The sequence below is a fragment of the Gallinula chloropus genome (assembly GCF_964237585.1).
Source record: "Gallinula chloropus genome assembly, chromosome: 6".
NCBI classification, from domain to species: Eukaryota; Metazoa; Chordata; class Aves; order Gruiformes; family Rallidae; genus Gallinula; species Gallinula chloropus.
In genome coordinates this window covers 24,807,877-24,829,033 of record NC_140091.1, presented here as the reverse complement: position 1 = coordinate 24,829,033, position 21,157 = coordinate 24,807,877, and the positions used below count along the sequence as shown (strand labels likewise).

The window sequence follows — 21,157 nt, the reverse complement described above, 5'->3', positions numbered from 1 at the left end:
AAATAATCAGCATCAATCCACTAAGAGGGTTAGGGGCACTGCAGAAACAGCTGCAGCAAACTATTCCTACCCAGCAGACAACCCTAATGACCTGACTCCATATGCACCCAGAGAAGGGGGCACACCGTATATACATCTATCAGTAGACTGATACATTTGCATAGAGTAGAAATTACATGATTGGGAGCTAAGAATATTTTTCCTATTACTCTTTAAACCTAATTATCTAACTGCAAATACAAACTGCATGCATGAGTACTTGTGTACTGCTGAAGGTTTCACCTGAAATAATCCATGTGCCAGATATAAGGTGCAGTCACAAACCCCACTGGTAGCAACACAGGCCTTTTGGGGTCTGTGTTTGTTTTTAAAACTCCTCCAAAGCATCATTTGACTCAGGTACCACAGGCAGCAGTCACGCGTTTGGAACACGAGACCAGGAAGCCTTGCAGCCCGAGCAGTACACTGAATTTACCACAAGCTTTATGCCCTATCTGAAGTACTGAAGTACTTGCAAAGAACAAAAATACCCCAACCACACACTTGAAGGGTGTTATGCCAAGGTGTGCAGCAGCTACTGATGTTTGGTTATTCTCTGAGAGAAGGCTGTGAAGGTCTTACTCTGCCAAGATTAGCCTGGCTACTCTCTTCTATCAGCTTTGTGATAGACGCCTTTTATTGCACCCCAGTGTCTCAAAACAAAGGAGTTCTGCGGTTTTGTTTGATTTAGGTCTTGGCAGAAGGCTCTGGGCATGTAGGAGGACTAACAAAACAAGCCCAAGGCAAACACCAAAGCTTTGAGTAACACTGCCCTCTCGAGGGAAACGGAGCTGTACCGCATGGCTGGTCAGGTCCCGAGAACCCCCCACGCCTTGCCCTATGCTTCAAGAGGAGCACAAGTTCCTAAAAAGCAGCGGTACTCACACCTGGGAATCACTTACCTCTGTGTAAAACACAGGTTGGGTTGGGTTTTATTTGCAGGCATTTCGGGTACAAGCAAACAGGCCGCTCAGGGCACAAGGGCCGATGGAAACACACAGACCTGTCCCTGGAAACCACAAGTTTTGTGTCTTGGGGAATGGCAGCTTTTTACTTTATCCAACAGCTGATGTCACAAAATCTGGGACAGGAACCAGAATCCAGCATTTTCTTTGTCCTGCAAATTCCTCATCTCTGGGCTACACAAGCACGATCTCTGCAGCCTGGAGGCTTTACTCTTTATATGCAGTTTGCCAAAGGACAGTAAGCTTATCCCATAAAAAAATCATCTGCTGGCTGGAGTAACCCCCTGCAGTATTTATTTCAAGCTTTTGGGAATCTTTTCTGAGAGTGGCTGTAACATCCAGGCTGTGGAACACAACCTCCAGCTGGTGTTTGTGAGAAAGCTGGTACCACTGCTGTATTTGTAGAGTACCCAGTCACTGGAGCTTACTTTCAATCTTTACAGCATCACCAAAACAAGAAAAAGCCACACCCCAAAATTCCCAGAGAAGTTAGAGGAAGAATGCTCAACTTGCTGGGGTCTAGGCTAAGACTGACAGGAGAAAAAGCAGGGGTATCTTAAGCTCAGGGAAAAACTCTACACAAACCTGTACCATCTGTCTACAGAAACATCTTCACAGTCCATGTCTGGAAATACCTAGAAAGTGATCAAACACTTTTGCACTCACATTGCCCTGGTTTTTGGCTGGGACAGCTTTCAGAAGCAGCCAGACCTGACCTGAACTTAGCATCTTTAGCTATTGGGGGAAAAAAAATCTGCTACCATAGCAGTTAGATTTTTGCTAGTTTCTGTGCCAGCTGCTGTTGTACAACATTGCAGGACTGCTGGGATGAAAAGCACGCTCCCTTAAAACCATGGCACTGTGTCATACAGACACACACATATATCACACAGGCATTATTTGGTGGAAATGGGAAAGCTGCCAGCAGGTCTGTACTAGGCTAAGATCTGCAGATTAACAGGGACTTTTACTGAAATACTAAAACCAAAAACCTCAAAAGGAAAATACTAAAGGGCCCAATGCCTCAGCAAGAGCTTTGGAAGTAACAATCACCTACCTGACTTGCAAGCACCTCTAGCTAAGAAGTTGAAGAATTAAACAAAACCAGAAAGAGACTCACTATACAGGCTTGAATCCTCCTCCCCTTATTATAGAAAGCTTTTATTTGTAGGCATTGCTACAAACATACAAACTGAAGATTTTGAATTGGTTAGGCCAGGTCAGCGGGGAGGAATAAGACATAAAAGAAATAGGGTTAGGTATCCTCATAGCAACTATTTAAAATGCATATTTTATTTCTTTAAATTAAAAAAACATGGTGGGAAACTGTGTGCCATCACAGGGTACAACACGCTCATCTATGGGGGTTTTTTAATACCACTAAGCACTGAAACAGAGACTTTCTAATAACAACAGATGAAGATTCAACAGAGCAGTGAGTTCAGGCATCTAGGAGGTACTGTACCATTAACCAAAGCGATTCTCTTGAGCATTCACCAATACCCATGACTGAGAGCGAGTCAGCATTTACATGGCTGCTGCTGCTCCATCAGGATTTAATCTTCCTTGGATAGTGGTAGTGGAAACAGCACCCGTTACTAACTTACCCTGTGTCCTTTCAGACCAAAGCACCAGGTCTTCCCAGAGCACAGTTGGCAGAAGAGTTTCTGCAGAAAGCAAGATTCTACCTAAATGCCAAACGATTTGGTGTTAGCAAGGCTTGCACTGTTATTGTTACAATCTGAGACTCACTGAAATTATACAAACAGGCTAAACCAAGCGTTTTCTTATCCACATTAGTGATCCCACAACATCAGGATCTGTCTAGAAAGCTAAATGAGCTCTGACATGTTTTTTGAGAAACTTGGCTTTTGCCTGGAAGTATCCATCCCGTACAAAGCACAAGCTCCTGAGCTCAGATAAGGAGGGTAAACACTGTGAAAGCAGAATACAAGCGAAGCCAGGTTTAAGAAGTACTTCCAGGAACCTGAACTCTGAACAGCCACTTCTTCAGTTCAGCAATTTTATCTTCTCTTGAGGCTGCATAACACTTTGCCATCTTAATGAGAGATTCATGACGCTTCTCCAGCCCAGCCTTCAGATTCTGGTATATTTCCTAGAAAGGCAAAAAACCCCATCAGCAGAGTTAACTTCAACACTTTACAGGGATATGAGAGTGGTCTGGAGGCCTCAAGTGATTTCAAAGATCTCAAATCCCCGGCTTCAGAAGGCACATTCACAGAACACAGACCTAAGTTACAAAATACCAGAAAAGCAGCCACAAGCAAAATCCCAGCATGATTTTGTTGTAGCTTTAGTGGTGGCAATACTATAGTGGTTAAGCCACCAGCATTAGTCCAACTATGGCTGCCCTATTCTGTCATCAAGGTCTCTGTCACTGTGGCTGTTACCACCATCATCCCAACACGGGCAGCACTTCAGTAATGAACAGATACAGATGAGATGCTACAGGCAGACTCTGATCCCCTACTCTCAACCCATGAGGATTTCCGTCCCTTTCCCAAGCTGAGCTAGACAGTCATCCTCCCAAAACCCTTGAAAGGGTTTGTGACGTGGCAAGTAGACCTATGTTTGAGAGACTAAGATAATTACATGCCCATCACTGCAACATAAACATAAAGCCTTGCAAGGCAGGTCCCAGGGGCCAAACAAGAAAAACAAAATCTAACTGCTGCAAGCTGGAAGTACCACAATGTTAAAAAAGGAATGGAACTAACATAGTATCTGCTACACGCACAAGTGGGTAGACAAGTTTAATTTCAACTCCCAAAGTTCTGGGCAATCACAGCATTCCAGTCTCAGGTCCACAGAGCCCACTTCTCCTCCTATGGGCCATTAACAGTGTGCACAAGCCCCAGCAACCTAGCAGCCCCACAAGCAGGAGCGCTCTCCCTCCAACTATCCACCCAAACCACCACCAGCTCAGCCTACTCTGTTTTAGAGCCAATAAGTGTTCCTTTATCTACACAGCCCAAGTTAAAAATAGCTTTGAGAACACCCAAAAGGATTCCTTTAGGGGCTACCGCCCCCTCCCCACCAGTCAAGCAGCACCATACATCTCACCTTGGCTTTCATTTCTTCTTTTTCAGCATTCTCATTCAGCTGTTGAATTTTGAACCTTATCTGTTGGATTTCCTTGTGAATGGCTGTCACTTTGTCATATACAGCACCCCTCTTTTCCTGAATTCTGTTACAATACCTGAACATGGGAGAAAAAAAGTTAGGACTGAGCCACATGACTAATTCCAGATCAAACTGAATCCCACCACAAGCTTGTGTTTTATAAACATGAAACTAGCAGCTTGTACAAGCAATTCTGCACAGAATTTACTTCCTAGAAATTTCTCCAGCAAGAAATTCTTAAGCTAGAACATCTTAGGTACAAGTAGTAAAAAACTTCAAAGTGGAGTTAGAGGAGTGTGTTGCAGATCCCTGGTTGCTGCCAATCAAGACAACTCAAGTGACTCCAGCAGAACCAACCCAAGGGACAGTAGGACACTACATCTTCCTGACCGAGTGACGCTATACAGGAGTCAGTGGAGAGCCCTGCCTGAAGGCCAGCCACTGGACTAAACCTTGCCTTACTCTGAGCTCTGTGTAAGAAGCTCTCTTCCACCAGCTACCTACCCAGTCAATCCTTTTTCCATATTCTCTTTCCTACTCATATACTAAAAAGAGCTGTTATACAATAAGCTCTCTGTACAGGAGTCCAGCACTTCTAATCTCAGAGCAAAGCTGTGACCCTACGACGCGGCAGTTTGCTGCTGCACACGCCGCCTTGCAGCTTGCCTTCAGCATACAGTAGGAGTGGAGATGGGCTAAGAGGCTTTGATCAAATGACACTTTTCCTTTTGCTTTAGAAGCATCATGTCAGGATAATACTCCTCTGAGATACAAGCCCCATTTCCCCATGGGTCTTGAACATCTTTGATAATGAGCAAAAGCGGCAGGGGAAATTATGAAAAATTCATGAAAGGCAAATGGGGCTTTGTTGGAGTCTGGTAAGTTGGAAAATTATCCCAATGTGACATTCTCTTTAAGAAGATAAAAGAATCAAGAATAAGCATTATAAATTAAATTAGTGCTCCAATAAAAGAATTGCTGTCAAGTCACATTGCAATTATTGATTTGAGACCCCCAAGTCCCTGCCTGCAGTGTTACAGGTCTTCATACAGAGCTATCCCACATCACTCATTTTCTTCCTACTGTAGAGTTACGTTTGTACCAGACACGAAGTTTGGTAGCACATAACAAAGACATAAAGTAGCATCAGGCAGAAGCCTCAACTCATCCATACTCAAACACAGTGTGCTTGTATTGCTCGACATCTTCACGCTTCTTTTTTATCTTTATACCAGCTGTAGACAGTTTCTCATGTTTTGCAGTGACCAGTCTCTTTAAGGACATTTCATCTGCCTTCCCCTTTTTCAGCTCTGTCTGAGCACTCTCAAGCTGGTCCTCAAGGTTTCTGACCTAGAGTACATAAGCAGTAATGAAATAAATTAAGTGGAGAGGAAATAAAAATACTCAACACAGCTTTTTGATAAGCTAACCCTGATAGTTTACATAGATTAGAACTAGCTTCCCACTTTTGAAGATCTGATTACTAGTTCTCCCAGTTAAACCCCAGTTCCCTAGTCTTTATCAGATTTTAGGTACATCCAAATGGACAAGATCCCATCACTTGGAATCATTTCCAGAAGTTACTGAGAGTTCTGTTAGAGCTCTTTGCCAAGAGTAAATCAGAACATATTGCTGTACTGACACCCCAAAAGTCTACAAACCATTTTTCAAGTGCTCCAAATAATTGTACTCTCCCAAAACTGAGGAGCAGACAGCAAGGTACTGTATTGTGACAAACATTTCATCAGGGAAAGGCTGCCTTATAGTAACATTAATGAAGTTAAAGGCACTTAAGACGTGACTCTTCTTGAAGCATTAATTTTTTGGCTCTTGGTTTCTTCTCTCTAGGCAGAAGAGACTAGATCTCACTTTTCTTCCATCATTTCCCACCAACAACCCCAAGACAGTTCCAACTATTTTAGGTCAGGTTTCTATGGCAACAAAGGCTTTGACTATTAAAAGTAGTCAACAGTACATTAGCTAGTGGCATGCAGCAAAAGTAGCTGCTGTATTTTACTGATATATGTAAGAATGAGATTTTGAAGTTATCTAAATTCTTTTGTTTTGGGGAAGAGTAGAGATTGAGACTTTCAAAGTACAAATGTTTACTGATGATTACTTATTTTGCTTCTTAGACATTCAAATCTCCCTAGGCAGATATAGATTGGATAATGCAAACCTCTGATAACACGCTGGCCAGTGTCTCCACGTTTGTTCCCTGTCTTTCCATCTTCTTTTGATACAACTGTACCTCCATTTGGCATGACGGCAGAACCTCAACTAGGTCTCTATAACGTTCATATTTCTCAATAATTTCTTGCTTTAAAGAGAAAATACTTTTATTAATAAAACAGCTTTGGAGTTATTTCATATAGTATTAATGAATATTGACTTTTGTACCCACTTCATTTAACATATCTGGAATTAATATCTAGTAGTTACTCAGATGAGATTTCAAGTTGAAAAAGCAGCAGCTTTTACTTGAAAAGCGCAGAAGAGCGACATGCAAGTGTTTTACACTGAACTAACTTGCTTGTTACAAGAGCTTTCAGAACAGAAAAGAGCTTTACAGTGAATAAATGCTGTAATGGTAAAAGGAGTTACATAAAGCATCATGAAGACAGATGCCTGGGATTACAGCAATAAAGACTACCCCCTTGGGAACAAAAATACGTAGGGAGACAAAAGTTTTGCAAGCTTCCCTGCAGTATAAGCCGTCATGAGCTTCAACCATTTAAAGACTGGACATCTCCTAGCTTTTTTTTTTAGTGGGAAAATGCCCAGTGTACTAACTAACTGAGACAGCCATCAATTCCAGAAAAAGTGAAAGGTAACAGCAGCACTACAAAGCAGGTGTTCTAAACCCAAGGACATTTGTGAGCTGCCAAGTACTGTCATCTCCAAGAGCGAACAGGCAGGTAGAGATTCAAGAGTTCTACACCTCATTTCACTCTGAGGACAAGGCAGCAGTGCCCCCAGTCCTGCTTTAAAAAGGCCAAAACACACCCCACACCAAAAAAAAAAAGCCACCAACACAAACAAAACCCAACTAAAATCCACTGTCCACAACCAACCTTCAGTTCTCTGACATTGTGACTTCACTTCAGACTGGCCACTGTTCTGATGGCTTTTGACTACAGGTCATTCAAGAAGCAGTTCTAGATGATGACAGAGCAGTAAAGCGTGCTCTCACAATAGAATAGCTTCTTGTGTGGACAGGGGAAAGGCTCACCTTGGATTTCTTGAGTTTCTTAACATTCTCCTTCATGAGTTCTTTGTAATTTTTCAGCTCCTCTGGGCTCTCCACAATTTTTGATTTCAGCTGCTCTTGTTCTTCTTTCAAAGTAACTATTGTCACTTTCAGCTCATTCTAGTTAACGAGGCAAACACACTTTCAGTGTCAGCAATGAAGTGAACAAAGCGGAATTGCACGGCACGGTTCGCCAGGATCTTACGATCAGACAGGGTTATTATGAACTCATTATGAAGTTTTAAAAATAAAGATTCCTCTAAAGAGCAGTAAAAGGTCCATTTTTCTGCCTCAACATGCTTACAGGGGTGTAATGGCAAGTCCCAAGAACATAATTGGACTGGTACTCCACAGAAAGCCTGCCAGCTATCACATATTACTAACAGCTCTTCATCAGAGCTCCTCATGTGGCATAACCCAGGCAGTCACTGCAGGGCTTCAGAGCCAGCTGTATCAAAAACCAGACAGAAAAGCAACAAGCTTCTGGTGCAACACCTCAAAGACCTCCTGCTTTGTCCCAACCAGGTCAGTGGCTGCCTCATTAGCCATTTCACGTACCTAAGGGCATAACTTCCCAGAAGCCCAGATATCTTGCCCTTTAACAGACATTTCCTGAACAGAGCTTTACATCCAAGATGGGTATTTCAAGTTAACAAAACAAGCTATTGCAGTAAAGATTCTTGGGTGGGGGGATTTAAAGAAAAAGCAGTCTTAAATAAAATAATCACCACCTGAACATTACCTAGCTCCAAGAACAATTTGATCCTAGAAAGACAAATTATCTATTAGCTGTTCTGAGATGCAAGCCACAGCCTACACAGGGGCACACTTACCAGTTTTCGGGTGCTCTCTGCAATATCTGCCTTCTTTTGTGAAAGTACTTCTTGCAAAGCTGCCTAAAAAAAACCCCAAAGCAATAAACTTTAAATAAGCAGCCCTACAACTGCTACGTCCTTCACCCATCTATCATAGATCTGTCTGCAAGGGAAGTCCTAATCATGGTTTCTTTGGAGGTCCATAACTAGCAGACAAAATTGCTACCAATAAGATTTAGAAGTCAGAGGAGGAGAAGGCTGTTGCAGAAGCTATCAGGAGCTCTAGGGATGCAGTAGATAACTTGGGAACAGGGGTTGGAGACAAACAACCCCTATTCTTACTGACCCCAGCAGCATTATAGACACATGGCCTTTTTCACTGAAGGCACAGTTCTTGAGAAGAAGCCCTAAATTAAGACAAGGTCCCAGATAATACAGGAGTTAAGCACATGGTTAATAACACTAATAGCAGAGACATGACTTAACATAAAAGGAAAGAAATATGGTGAGGATTTTTTTGCTTGGTTTCCCCTCTTCCTCCCCAAGAAACAGCTGGGAAGACCACCTACGAGACCTTCAAGGCAGGCTGCCACTGCTGGAAAGTTACCCCTTCAGTCAACCCTACTATTTTTGCCACATACTACCTTGGTTGACCCTTCTTAGCTCTCATTTCCTGCCACATCTCACCTCCAGTTCCAATTCTTCAGATCCAGGTGAAAAACAAAGCAAAAATTAGCAGGGGGACATACATATCACACTTCCAAACTGTGACCCGGGTACCTCCCGAGTCATTGCAGTAACACATTGCAAAAAGAAAGAGCCAAATACACTTCCACATTCCCTAAGTCCAATTTCAAGTGCATTTCACAGTCCTCACAGTGAAATGAGGAGGTCAGACAAGGTATCATCTTGCGACGACCTTTGTTTTAAATCAGAAAAGGTGCCCGTTACCCTTTGTAAAAGTAGAGTTAGAGGAACACAAGTCAACACAAATAAGGAAAACCCCTGATCAGAAGCCATAGCAACACTTTAGAGAAATATATGACAAGATCGTACCTGTTTCCGATGATAGTCTTGCCTGAGCAGTTGTTCCAGCTCTCGGATGTTGTCTGTCAGTTGCTTCACCTCTGCTTGATGTTCAACTGGAACGGTGCTAAGCAAGAAAATAAAGAAATTGGACAGAGTCGAGTCAGAGTACAGTAAATAAAGCAATCACTCTTTCCAAAGAGTTTACAGCCAGTAGCTTCAGTAATCAGGGCAAGACAGTCTGAAAATAATACCCCTTCTTTTCCTTTGCTTTTAAGATTTTTTAGTTGAAGTGTAATCTAAAGAGCTATTTTGACAACAAGTGGTACAAGCATGACAGAGGACCAAGTTTAAAGACCATGCTAAGCAAAGCACAAGCAAGCAACATTTCTGTCAATTCTTTGTGGTGATTTTCATTCATGAAATTTACATAATAGTACCTGCCACAGAAACAGCTTGTTTTAGGGCAGATCGATAGCTCAACTAGAGAACCTCCTGCCTAGCACATGACAAGAGCAGCTATCAGAGAAAACATTCTTTGTTTTGAAAGAGCTCAGAAACTAGCCATCTCTTCATCCTATTATCCCCAAGCAAAAACAGAACTTAATGGTGCAAAGACACAGGCAGTAGGACTAAATGGCCTGAAACAGAGAATGGGGCAAACATGTCAAATAACTAAGGAAGACAACTTTACCCACCTATTAACTTAAAGATGGGCTTCCTACAGCTATTGAAGGGATAAAGATATGCCACTAAAAAATAACATTAATGGAAAAAAGTTTCACTGTAATACCTGACATAAAAAATATGATACCCTCTCAAAGCAACCATATGGTCCTGAAGTAACATCTTTATTTTCCACCAGCAACTCCTCTAGCCTAACACCAGTAGAGCTCCTTCAGTAATTCTAAGGAAATCCCAACAGCAACATCTGCATATTTTGTGACTTATTTCCCAGGGAAGCCAACCAGCGAAACCAGACCAGGGCCAAAGGAGAAGTCAAATCTTCTTAAATTAAAAGTTTCTGCAGTAGTTAGCAACTTTGTCAAATCACAGATCTTAACTTGCAGTTCCTGTTCAAGTACCTCATACAGAATCAAAGAATCAGGTTGGAAAAGACCCTTAAGATCGAGTCCAACATTAACCTTACACTGTCAAGACCCCCAATAAACCATGGACCCTGGTGCCACATCTACATGTCTTAAATACCTCTGAGATGGTGACTCAAACACTTTCCTGGGCAGCTTGTTCCAATGGTTGACAACTCTTCTGGATATTAGGAAAAACTTCACCAATCTAAACCTCCCCTAGCACAATTTGAGGCCACTTCTAATCTGATTGCTAATTTCTTGGGAGAAGAGACCAACACCCCCCTGGCTACAACCTCCTCTCAGGTAGTTGTAGAGCGATCAGGTCTCCCCTGAACTTCCTCTAGACTGAACAGTCCATGTTCCCTCAGACACTCTTCAGACTTGTTCTCCAGACCCTTCACCAGTTCTGCTGCCCTTCTCTGGACATGCTCCAGCATCTTCATGTCCTCCGTGTAGTGAGGGGCCCAAAACTGAACACAGTACTTGAGGTGTGGCCTCACCAGTGCCCAGTACATGGGGACCATCATGTCCAGTTCTGCTGGCCACATCCTGGTACAAGCCAGGATGCTGTTGTCCTTCTTGGCCATACTGCTGGCTCATATTCAGCCGGCTGTTGACCAACTCCCCCAGGTCCTTTACCACTGGGCAGCTTTCCAGCCTGTCTTCCCCAAGCCTGGGGTTGCGGTGACCCAAGTGCAGGACCCAGCCCACCCAGCCAGCCTGTCCACACTGCATGCACTGAACATGCAATAAGCACTGTGAGATGCACCACCTCACACTCACTTTAGTTTCTCCAGCTTCATTGCTGCCTCCTGATTTGCAGTCTCCAGCTGTTGGCGTCTCTCCAAAGCAGATTTCTGCAAATTAAGTATTCAGAGATGTGGGTTTTCTTCTGTCATGGCCATACAGAAACCTTTATGATACTGAAAAGCTCACCTCCTCTTCTATACTGACATATTCTCTTTAGGGCTTTGCAAAGGGTTTTTTTTCAAACCGTTTACAGCAGCTGTGTGTGCTTCTAACACAGTCATACAAGTGGTAGGAAGTATTAAACTATTGCTTTCTCATATTACCTGGCTACATTTCATTCTAATGTGTTACTTAAACATGCAGTTAAGAACTCACAGCCTTTACACTCCCAGCTCTGGGCTAACAGTGATTACACCTTGGTAGTTATCTGGAGTAACACGGCACCCAAACTTACATAGTTCAGTTGCAACTCCAAGTAGACCTCACGTCGCAGCTCCCTGAAATTCACAAAGTTGAGGATGCCACTCAAGAAGCGAGCTGTCCTCTTTGTTTCTGAAATAGGAAATCACATCCCATCACTGCTCTGGTTTCCATGTGTATTGCAATTGCATAGAAATAGTTAGGGAAAAGGTAACTGGGAGAAGAGACAGAAGTTACAGAACAGGATCCAAATTAGTTCTTCCCCTGCTTGCCTTGCAGATATTTCACAGACTACACAAAGCCAGCACAAAGCTACAAACTTAAATTGCATAGAGTTGCTAAAATACTGTAACAAATAAAATGGTGCCTATTAAAATACAGCCTCCATTAAAATATAAGTCAGGGAGAAAGCGTCAATCCTCAACTAGAACTCTGAAGGCAGAGCCTCACTGTAACAATCGGACTAGCCAAAGACAGCAGGTTGAGCTGCAGGGACCTTGTGGCTCTATTCCAAGCCAACTTTGTGAAAGATTATTACAAAGGCTTTGAACATCTTCGACACGACAGAGCCAAACATCGAAGAGTTCTTCAGAACAGCCTTTTCCATGTTGTTTGCATTGCACCAGAATCACCACAGCCAGGTATTGAAAAGGGTGAAGCAAAAATCCAATGGCTTCTGTCACTGGCATAATAAACCCTATGGCACTCCGGAGTCACCAGGATCATTTTCATTACCATCCAGTCTCACTCTATTTCAGGTCTGTCACAGTCCACCCCCCAGAGCAGCAGTTCAACAGACTCGCAGCCTTCAAAATGTCCCTCAGTTATTTAACTGGATTAGCTCCCCTTGATGAATAAGGAGAACTGTTCATGAGAATCAGTTTGCAGAAGGGCCACAGCAAGGGTGAAAGGAGCAGCTGGAATCCTGGGACAGTCTCCGTACTGGATTCCCATCTGGCTCTCCTAGATGAGAAGCACCCAGCTGTCAAGAGACACCCACCACCCCAGGAAGCACAAGGGTTACTTGGCACTTGCTTACTTGGGTTTAAAACATCAGCAATTTGAAAATCATTAATCCGGCACACGGGAAGTAAGCGCTCCCTGCAAGGAAAACACAATACAGCTTTATCCACAGTGCCCATTGCTCAGTAAGTGGCTGTAGCACAAACCTAACAACCACACCTTGCCCTCTCATCCCAGCACAGCAAGCACATAACATCAGTGTCTTGGGAGAATGACACAGGGGGACTCCACACACAGACCAGCATTAGCAGTTTGTGTTCTTAGAGCATCTCATAAAGACTTCTAAGGCAAAATATTTGCCTGAAAAACTTTGCAGCTTAATTAGGGAGCTCCTACACTTCACTGCTAGGGAATTCTCCCCTTACAGCTGAAACAGATCATTTGCAGATTTCACTTTGCTCGGGGCCAATGAGCAGTGGAAGCACTGTAAGCACTGTGAACAAAAAGGCATAAAGACCTACTCCTTCTAGTAAACCGGACCTTTACAAGGAATAGCAACTGAACAGATGCAGCATCTTCTACTTACATGTGAATATACAAATTACAAACCGGTAGAAAGCCTTCAAATATCTGTGGATACAGTATTTCAACTTTGACGGGCATCTAAAGAGTAAAGAGAGTCAATGTATAAGTAGAAAAATGCCTAAACAAAAATACACAGGTTTGTTTCCACTGCATAAAATAATCCAAGTAGGTTAAACACATTTCAGGGGGGGTCTCCTCATCCACAGGGAACATAGCTAATGCTAAGATCCAAGTTATCTTGCACATGTTCAATCTTCCCTTTGAGAAGAGATCATCCAGCACTTACCATCAAGGGCAAAACAGACTCCACACAAAAAAAAAGTGTAATTTATTACCCAATCAAAACAGAGTAGGATAATGAGAAACCAAATCTTAAAACACCTCCCCCTACTCCTCCCTTCTTCCCAGGCTCAACTTTATTCACGAATTCTCTACCTCCTCCCACCAAGCAGCACAAGGGGAGCCTCCTCAGAGAGAGGCAAGAAGGAAAAAAAGAAACCCAGAGGCACTCAGACATAATCACATCATCAGCAAGGCCTCAGCAACAGCCCACAGATGATGCTCCCAGGCTCATTTACCTCTGGAAATGACCCATACTGATGACTTCGCTCTCATTCCAGCCTAAGTGCCTAGCTGCCTCCTCAAATGCAAACGCCTGTGGGCGTACAGCATCTCACACACAAGTCCTCTGCAGCAGAGGCAGAGTTTCTAAGCTCCTCTTCATGCAATTACAAAACAGCAAGCTGCTTGCCACTCGCTAGCGAGACAAGGAAGATACTTCAACATTTAATTTGAGAGCTGCAATATTTCCTCCCTTCGCACCTCACTGCGCCGCCGCTACAGACGTACCATGTAGAAGTGCTCCAGGCGGATGCCGTATACCTTCTGCAGGACTCTGATGTAAATCATGTGCAAAACTTCAGGCTGCAGGAAGAGAAGACATGGGTCAGTATTCCACGTGACTGGCTGTGTAAGGCTCCCAGACTGGGCCACAGGAGTAATTTGGGCCTTCAGTAGGCGAATGCCCATTTCACCGAGTAATCAAGACCAACAAGTTTTACTTCCCAATGCAGTTCGAGCATTGCCGACTGATGCCTCGACAAGCCGGGCTCAAACCTCACTAGCCCTGGGGACTGTGAAGCAGGGATCCTTTGTTCCATCGCTGGGCACACAGGGGATCACTCCTCCATACCTGTGCGCCACTTAAAGCAAAGTTTCTCTTGTTTATACAGATTAACTCTACATATTCATTATCATTTCTAAGAAAAGACAGGGTTATTCAAATTATTTCTAGGAAGTAATTTACATTAACTCCTCACAGATAGAGCATGCTCAGTGACACTCAGGGGGCCTTCCAGTGGTTTTCAGGGATGAAGGCTGGATGTCTTCCTCTCTCTCAGCGCCTACTCTTTACGGTTTTCTCCATAGTTTCTAAAACACATTCCTGTGCTCAAAACCACATTTCTTCACAAACTAGTTAGCAACCCTTTTTTTGCTGAAAGTAAGATATAGTCTGGGTCTTAATTGGTCATTGGTCTCATTATTTATGACTCCCCCATCTTCACTTCTTTCTCTTCAAGGCTGTTCCACTGTTAAACGTTGTAGCTGCTCTCACAAAACAGCTCACACAGCTACAGCCATATTCTATTAAAATCCAAAACACATCTATTCTTAAAACATGCAAATACTGCCTACTCTCAAAACACACAAATTCTTCTTATATTAAAGTTACATTAATTAATTGTCTCTTAAGCTACATCTCTATCAATCTGCTCAGCATTATTACATTTCATTGAATCACATCCCATAAGGCAATCAGGGGAAAGGGAAGCCAGTGCAGACACCCATAGCCCAGCCTTGTGTTGCATTACACTGCTGCTCACTCAGCAGCTTCCAAACCAAGTGACATCAAAACAAACCCAGTAAAAATCCGGAGAGGGCCACAGAAGCCACAGCCCAGTAGCAAAGTATGCCCTTCTCTGCTCTGCAGGAAGGAGGGAGAGGAAGGGAAAAAGGCACCTACAAGGTGAATGGGTACCCATTCCCCACGCTTATCCCAGTCCCCATCAGAAGAGGGGTGGCGAGCAGGGACAGGGAGGTGATTGTCCCTCTCTACTCTACCCTGGTGAGGCCCCAGCTGCAGTACTGTGTCCAGAGCTAGGGCCCCCAAAACAAGAAAGATGTGGAACTTGTGGAAAGAGTTCAGAGGAGGTCATGAAGATGATTAGAGGGCTAGAGCACCTCCCTATGAAGAGAAGCTGAGGGAGCTGGGTTTGTTCAGCCTAGAGAAGAGAAGGCTGAGGAGAGACCTCATTGAAGCCTTCCAGTACCTGAAGGGAGCAGAGAAACAGGAGGAGATTCAGCTCTTTAGAAGGGCAGACAATGGCAGGACAAGGGGGAATGGATTGAAGCTGAAGGAGGAAAGGCTTAGATGACATATTAGGGGGAAGTTCTGTACAGAGAGTGGTGAGGGGCTGGAACAGGCTGCCCAGAGAAGTAGTGGATGCCCCATCCCTGGGGGTGTTCAAGGCCAGGTTGGAGGGAGCCCTGGGCAGCCTTGTGTAGCTCCAGGTCTGGAGGCTGGTGGCCCTGCCTGTGGCAGGGGGTTGGAGCTCTGTGATCCTTGGGGTCCCTCCCAACCCAGACCAGTTTGTGATTCTATGATTCACAGCTCACTCTTTCCCCTCAAAGCCGCCTCCCCGCCGCTACCCGCGCACCGGGGCCGGCCCCCGCCCTCAGCCGCACGGGGCCCCGCGCTGAGGCACCACCCGGGCTCTCCAGCCGCCAGCCTGCGCTAACGGCCCGACGGAGGCGAGAAAGGAACGGGCTGCGGGAACCCGGCAATGCCCGCCCGAGAAGCCACCCGACGCGCAAGGAAGCTGCTCCGGCGGCGCGCAAAGGCCTCGTCCCGTCCTCCCCCCGCCCGTCCCCGAGCGGCCGCTGGGCGGGACGGGGCTCCGGGAGCCGCTCTCCCTTCGGCCGGCGCAGGCCGCGGCCTACCCCGCGAGCGCCCTCCCGCACCTTCGGGGTGCCAAACAAGTCGCCTTTGACCAGGTTCCGAGCTTCGGCGCCCGTGAGGACGTGCCCGCGGAGGTAAGCGACGATATCGTCGGGGCTGTAGCGGGGAAAAGTCATCGTCTCCATCGCGGCGACGAGCGTGGGGCCAACCACCGGCCGCAGTTCGAATCTGGCGGGCGCCCGCTCCGCCCCGCCCCGCGCCCCGCCGGCGGCAGAAGGGACGGGGTTTGCTGCGGACGCGGCGGCCGTTAGGGGCGGGGCTCCCAGGGGCGCTCTGGGGCGGGCGTTAGCGCCGCTGGGTCCTGCCGCCGCCCGCCGCGGAAGGATCGGCGGCCGCTGCCGACTCATCCCCCTGCCGCCGGGCAGCGGGGTTCCGCGGCGCCCGCCGCCGCGTCGGGTTCCGTTCCTAGCCGGGGCGGGCTTAGCGGTGGCTCGGCGAGCCTTGCAGGCCGGCGGGTATCGACTGGCGATCCGCCGTGTGGGGTGGCCGGGCGGGCAGGCGAGGAGCGCGCGGGCTGAGGGGCGGGAGCCCCAGCGGGGGGGTGAAGCCGCCCCGGGTGGCTCCGAAGAACCCCCTGAACAAGCCGGAAAACCGAAGCCGATCCCTGTGCCTTGCCCGGGGCTCGGGCTTAAAGCGGCGCCAGACGCCGCTCCTGGGAGTCTGACGCCGTTTGTGACCATTTCGCGCTGTTCGCCCCCTCCCGCGGCGTTTTGGGGCGCTCTCCCCACGCACCCCGTTCCCGAAAGCCGCTCCGCTGGCTCGGCCGGCGAGGTCACGGCCCCGTCCCCGAAACTGGGCAGCTTTTACAAGCCCTTGACATCACCGAGGTGTCATCTGGCACCCAGCGCGACACGGAGACGCTCCAGCCCCTGTTCCGCGCTTGGCCCGTGTAGAAACAGGGCTCGGTTACCAAGCCGGGCGCTCTGCCAAGGAGTCAGGTGAGCCACGGGCACGAAAGTGCTTCTCGACGTGCCTGGCAGCTGGACACCTCCTGGGCCGGCATGGCTGAGGTGCTAACGCAGCTTCCGTAGGACTGCTCGCAGCTCCCAACGGGCCGAGCAGCCCGGAAGGCACTAGAACCATGTCCTCTTCAGGCAGGGCACAGCCCCTGAGCCTCATGTTTCTTTTGGGGGTGGGGATGGCATCAGAGGGTATCGACTGCCCGAGCAGGTGTCGCTGTCAGTACCTGGAAGTGAATTGCACGGGGCGGCAGTTGCAGGAGTTCCCCACGGCCATCCCACTGGACACCAGGCAGCTGATTCTGGTGGCCAACAACATCTCGTACCTACCGGCAGTGGAATTGAGCTTCTTGGCTGACTTGGTGTACCTGGACTGCAGGAAGAACCTCCTGGGGAATGACCTGGATTTCACTTTCATTGGCGTGGCCAAGCTTGTCTACCTGGACCTCAGTTTCAACAACCTCACGCAGGTCACCTTCAGCACCTTCTCACACCTCCTCAGCCTGGTGGTGCTGAAGATCTCTGACAATCCCAACCTTGTGGCCATCGAGAAGGATGCTTTTGCCAACAATACCTGGCTGAGGCACCTGGATGTCAGCCGGACAGGATTGACATTCCTGGACACCAGCACTGTCCGGGACCTGCCCAACCTGAGATTTCTGGGGCTCAGTGACAACCTGTGGCACTGCAACTGTTCCTTTTTGGACTTCATCACCTGGATGACAGAGACCAACGTTCATTTTCCAGGTGAGGGCTGTGTGAAGAGGACCTCTTTCCTCCCTACTCCTGCGGATGTGCATGGAACAGAGAGGGCCCTCTGTTCTCTTTCCCAAAACTTAATCTCCCTGGGGCTGTGCCGCTGCATGTTGACTGTGGGTCCTGACTTGTGGCGTTGCATGAGAGATGGATTGGAGTCGGTGCGTTACACATACTCTGCCTGCAGTCACATCCTCAGGGCAGTCAGGGAAGCGTAACCTGTAGCTAGGACACTGCTACTGCTCTAAAACGCCTGGCTCCAGCCTCAGGAGGTGTCCCCGTGCCTGTGAGTCGCAGCACCCCTTGATTCAGTGCAGGGAACGAGGAGCCCTGCGTGGTCCTGGGAGATCGGCGCTGGGAAAGCCGCTGCTCTGAATTTCCTGCCTCACGTCCATCGGCTCGGATCGTGCGGTGCTGCTGCGGCACCAGCGTGTCCGTAACAATCAGTTACCCCAAACACTCCCCTGCCTCCATTCTGACCCGCCCCAAGCTTTCCGTTGTCAGGCCAGTGTCCCCTTCTCTTCACACACAACATGCCAGCCAGGCAGGCTTTGTTCACACAGTCCCTACAGCGATCCTGCTCAGGGCTGAAAAGGCAGCTGGGCTGAAAGCTGGGCAGCTCCTCTTCTGCTCCTGTCTCTTCACCGACCAGGTCTCTGGAAACAGTCTAGATCATGCAGAAGCCAGCGAGACATTTTGGCTACTGACTCGCACATGGGCTGCAACCATGTTTCCGTACCCAAAGGCGACCACAATGCCCTTTGCCTTAAAAGCACAGCTACTGCTGTGCTGGAACAGGTCAAAATGACAAATCCTGCAGCCTCCAGCTGCTGCAGCGCTCCTGGCCTTCAGATCAGGTACCATTTGCCTGATCCCCTGCTCCAGACCCGATGCTTAGAAGTCTGCGGGGGGGGAATGTTCTGCTGTTCCCGTGGGAGTTCTGGTTTGGGCCCCAGCTGGCACTGGATGGTCAGAGTGAAACAGAACACAAGTTGCACTCAGATAAGTGGCTGTATCCTTAGGGCTGTGTGCTCCTCCAGCACCCCGCAGCGAACCGGCTCTCCGTTCAGTTTTCTGATGTAAGAAACGCAACGCAGGGGAGCCCCAGGCTGCAGCGGCACAGGGAGGCTCCCTTCTGAATAAAAGCCGCTTCTGGAAAACAGAGCCTCCAAGACTCCTCCCCTTGCATCCTCCAGGATGCCCAAACCCTCTGTTTCCCACCACGCTGAGGGGTTTTACAACTGGGCCATGGGCACTGAGGGTTTGAAAGGCTGGGTTATCATCAGTTCCCTTTCCCAGAAAAACCATCGGTCCCAAGGGCAAAGCTTTGTTCTGCAACTGTGGTGTGTGAACTTGGCTCTTCCAAACTGGAAAGGAGCACAGCACATACTAACGGAAAGAGCTTCCTTGTGGTAATGCATGACATAGCAGTGAGTGAGACCTGCAAGAGAGAAGTTGGTTGAGAGAGTCTGTCCATCAAATAAGAAAGGGGCACAAGGAAGCGAGGAAGGAAGAGGAAGGGAAGGGAGGGGGAAAGAGGAAGGGAAGGGAAGGGAAGGGAAGGGAAGGGAAGGGAAGGGAAGGGAAGGGAAGGGAAGGGAAGGGAAGGGAAGGGAAGGGAAGGGAAGGGAAGGGAAGGGAAGGGAAGGGAAGGGAAGGGAAGGGAAGGGAAGGGAAGGGAAGGGAAGGGAAGGGAAGGGAAGGGAAGGGGAAAGAGGAAGGGGAGGGAGGGGGAAAGAGGAAGGGGAGGGAGGGGGAAAGGGGAAGGGGAAAAGGAAGGGGGAGGGGAAGGTAGGGAAGGAAAGAGGAAAGGAAAGGGAATGGGAAGGAGAAAAGAAAGAAGGGAAGGAAGATATATATAACATATTGCATTATATTATCTATAATATTTTACTATATTATAAAATAATAACAATACTATACAAACCAAGTGATGTGTAGCACAATCTCTCACCCCCAAAGCCAAAGCTCAGCCCGCTCACAAGCTGTCCTGCCTCCCAGCCAACCCCAGGTACACGATGAGCCTGACGCTGTGTGGTATGGAATATCCCTTTGGGCAGTTTGGGTCAGTTGTCCTGGCCATGCCCTTTCCCAGCTTCCTGGGCATCCCCCATCTCCTTGTTTGCTGGGCAGGATGAGAAGCTGGAAGGTCCTTGTCTGCTGGGCAACAGCTGCAAACATCAGTGTGTTAGCAGCACTGCGCTCATCCAAACTCCCAAACACAGCACTACACTGGCTGCTGGGCAGAAAATTGACTCTTATCTCAGCCGAAACCGGGAGACACAACCCCTCCCCTGCCTGCCTTTAGGCAGGAAAGGCAGCTCTGTCCTCACTGGGACTGACTAGGTGGCCCCTAAGGTGGCTGTTATGGAAGCCGATAGCTCCAGAGCCCCAAACCCTGCTGGAAGCAGATGCCCAGCCTGGCCTTTAAAAACCTGGGGCTGCTTCACAGAACACTTCTGTGCTCGGCAGGATCCGAGTGGCCTCGGTGAGCACTCTCCCCCTACAGACGCCACAAGGGGACGGTGTCTCTACCACCCCCGTCCTTGGCTGACCTCAGAGGGGAAAGCCAGCGTCCGTTTTATCACTGTGTATGTTATGATATGACAAGGCACAGTCCTTATTTCAGTGGATCTGAGTTACTGACGAGTTTCCTCTTCCTCTCTCCTGGTAAGGCTGTGCCTAACTGCAGCCACCCACCTGCAAGCCTTGTTCTGGCACAATTTAGGCCATGTCAGAGGGTGCCTGAGATTTTAAAAAAACTCCAAACAACAAAACAAGTGCTCTTATATTAAAGCAAAAGCTCTCAGTCAGCAGCAGTGAGCAGTGCAGGTACAGCCACACTGGCCTAGCCTGTCAGGTAATGCGTTCCTGCGGAGGCAACACCATAGAAATCCTCCCAGCAACCTGGCAATTGGGGTTTGGCGAGGGTTTGCCTGTCTGACCTCACCTAATGGAGGGAGAGGGCCATGAAGTCTGCTGATGTCTTCCAGGAGTTTAGCAAACTCGGCTCCATCATCTTTCTAGCAGTGCTCCTGTTCCCTAATGCTAAAGAGAGACTCGCAAGACTAAGTCTTGCTTCTCCTTTTCCCTCTGCAGATGCCGACAACATCACCTGCTACACCCCGGCAGGGCTGCGCGCCCTCTCAGTGCCTGTGCTGGAAGCACAGCTCCACATCAGCTGCCTGACCCAGCTCTACAAGCAAGACTACGTCTTTCTGTGTCTCGTTGGCTTCAGCATATTCTTTTTCGGCACCGTGGCAGCCTGGCTGGCTGGCATCTGCGCTGTCATCTACGAAGTCCATGCTTCGAAGAGAGAGGAGGAAGAGGAGGACGAGGAAGAAGACACAGTCACTTAGGACTGACAGGCCGTCA

General features: G+C 47.7%; 2 protein-coding genes across 2 annotated transcripts; one reads left to right on the top strand and one right to left on the bottom strand.

The window, feature by feature from the left end:
• Positions 1-2,970: 2,970 nt before the first annotated feature.
• On the bottom strand, positions 2,971-16,192 carry NUF2 (NUF2 component of NDC80 kinetochore complex; the record flags this gene model as incomplete). Its single annotated transcript, XM_084266053.1, has 13 exons — positions 2,971-3,120; positions 4,089-4,224; positions 5,323-5,498; positions 6,328-6,468; positions 7,381-7,518; positions 8,232-8,294; positions 9,270-9,366; positions 11,114-11,187; positions 11,535-11,632; positions 12,540-12,601; positions 13,050-13,126; positions 13,898-13,972; positions 16,070-16,192. 13 exons carry the CDS (start codon positions 16,190-16,192, stop codon positions 2,971-2,973), a joined length of 1,410 nt encoding a protein of 469 aa, XP_084122179.1.
• A 956-nt stretch (positions 16,193-17,148) lies between these two features.
• Positions 17,149-21,141, top strand: LRRC52 (leucine rich repeat containing 52; the record flags this gene model as incomplete). The annotated part of the gene is made up of 2 exons (XM_084266397.1): positions 17,149-17,773; positions 20,882-21,141. 2 exons carry the CDS (start codon positions 17,149-17,151, stop codon positions 21,139-21,141), a joined length of 885 nt encoding a protein of 294 aa, XP_084122523.1.
• Positions 21,142-21,157: the final 16 nt, after the last annotated feature.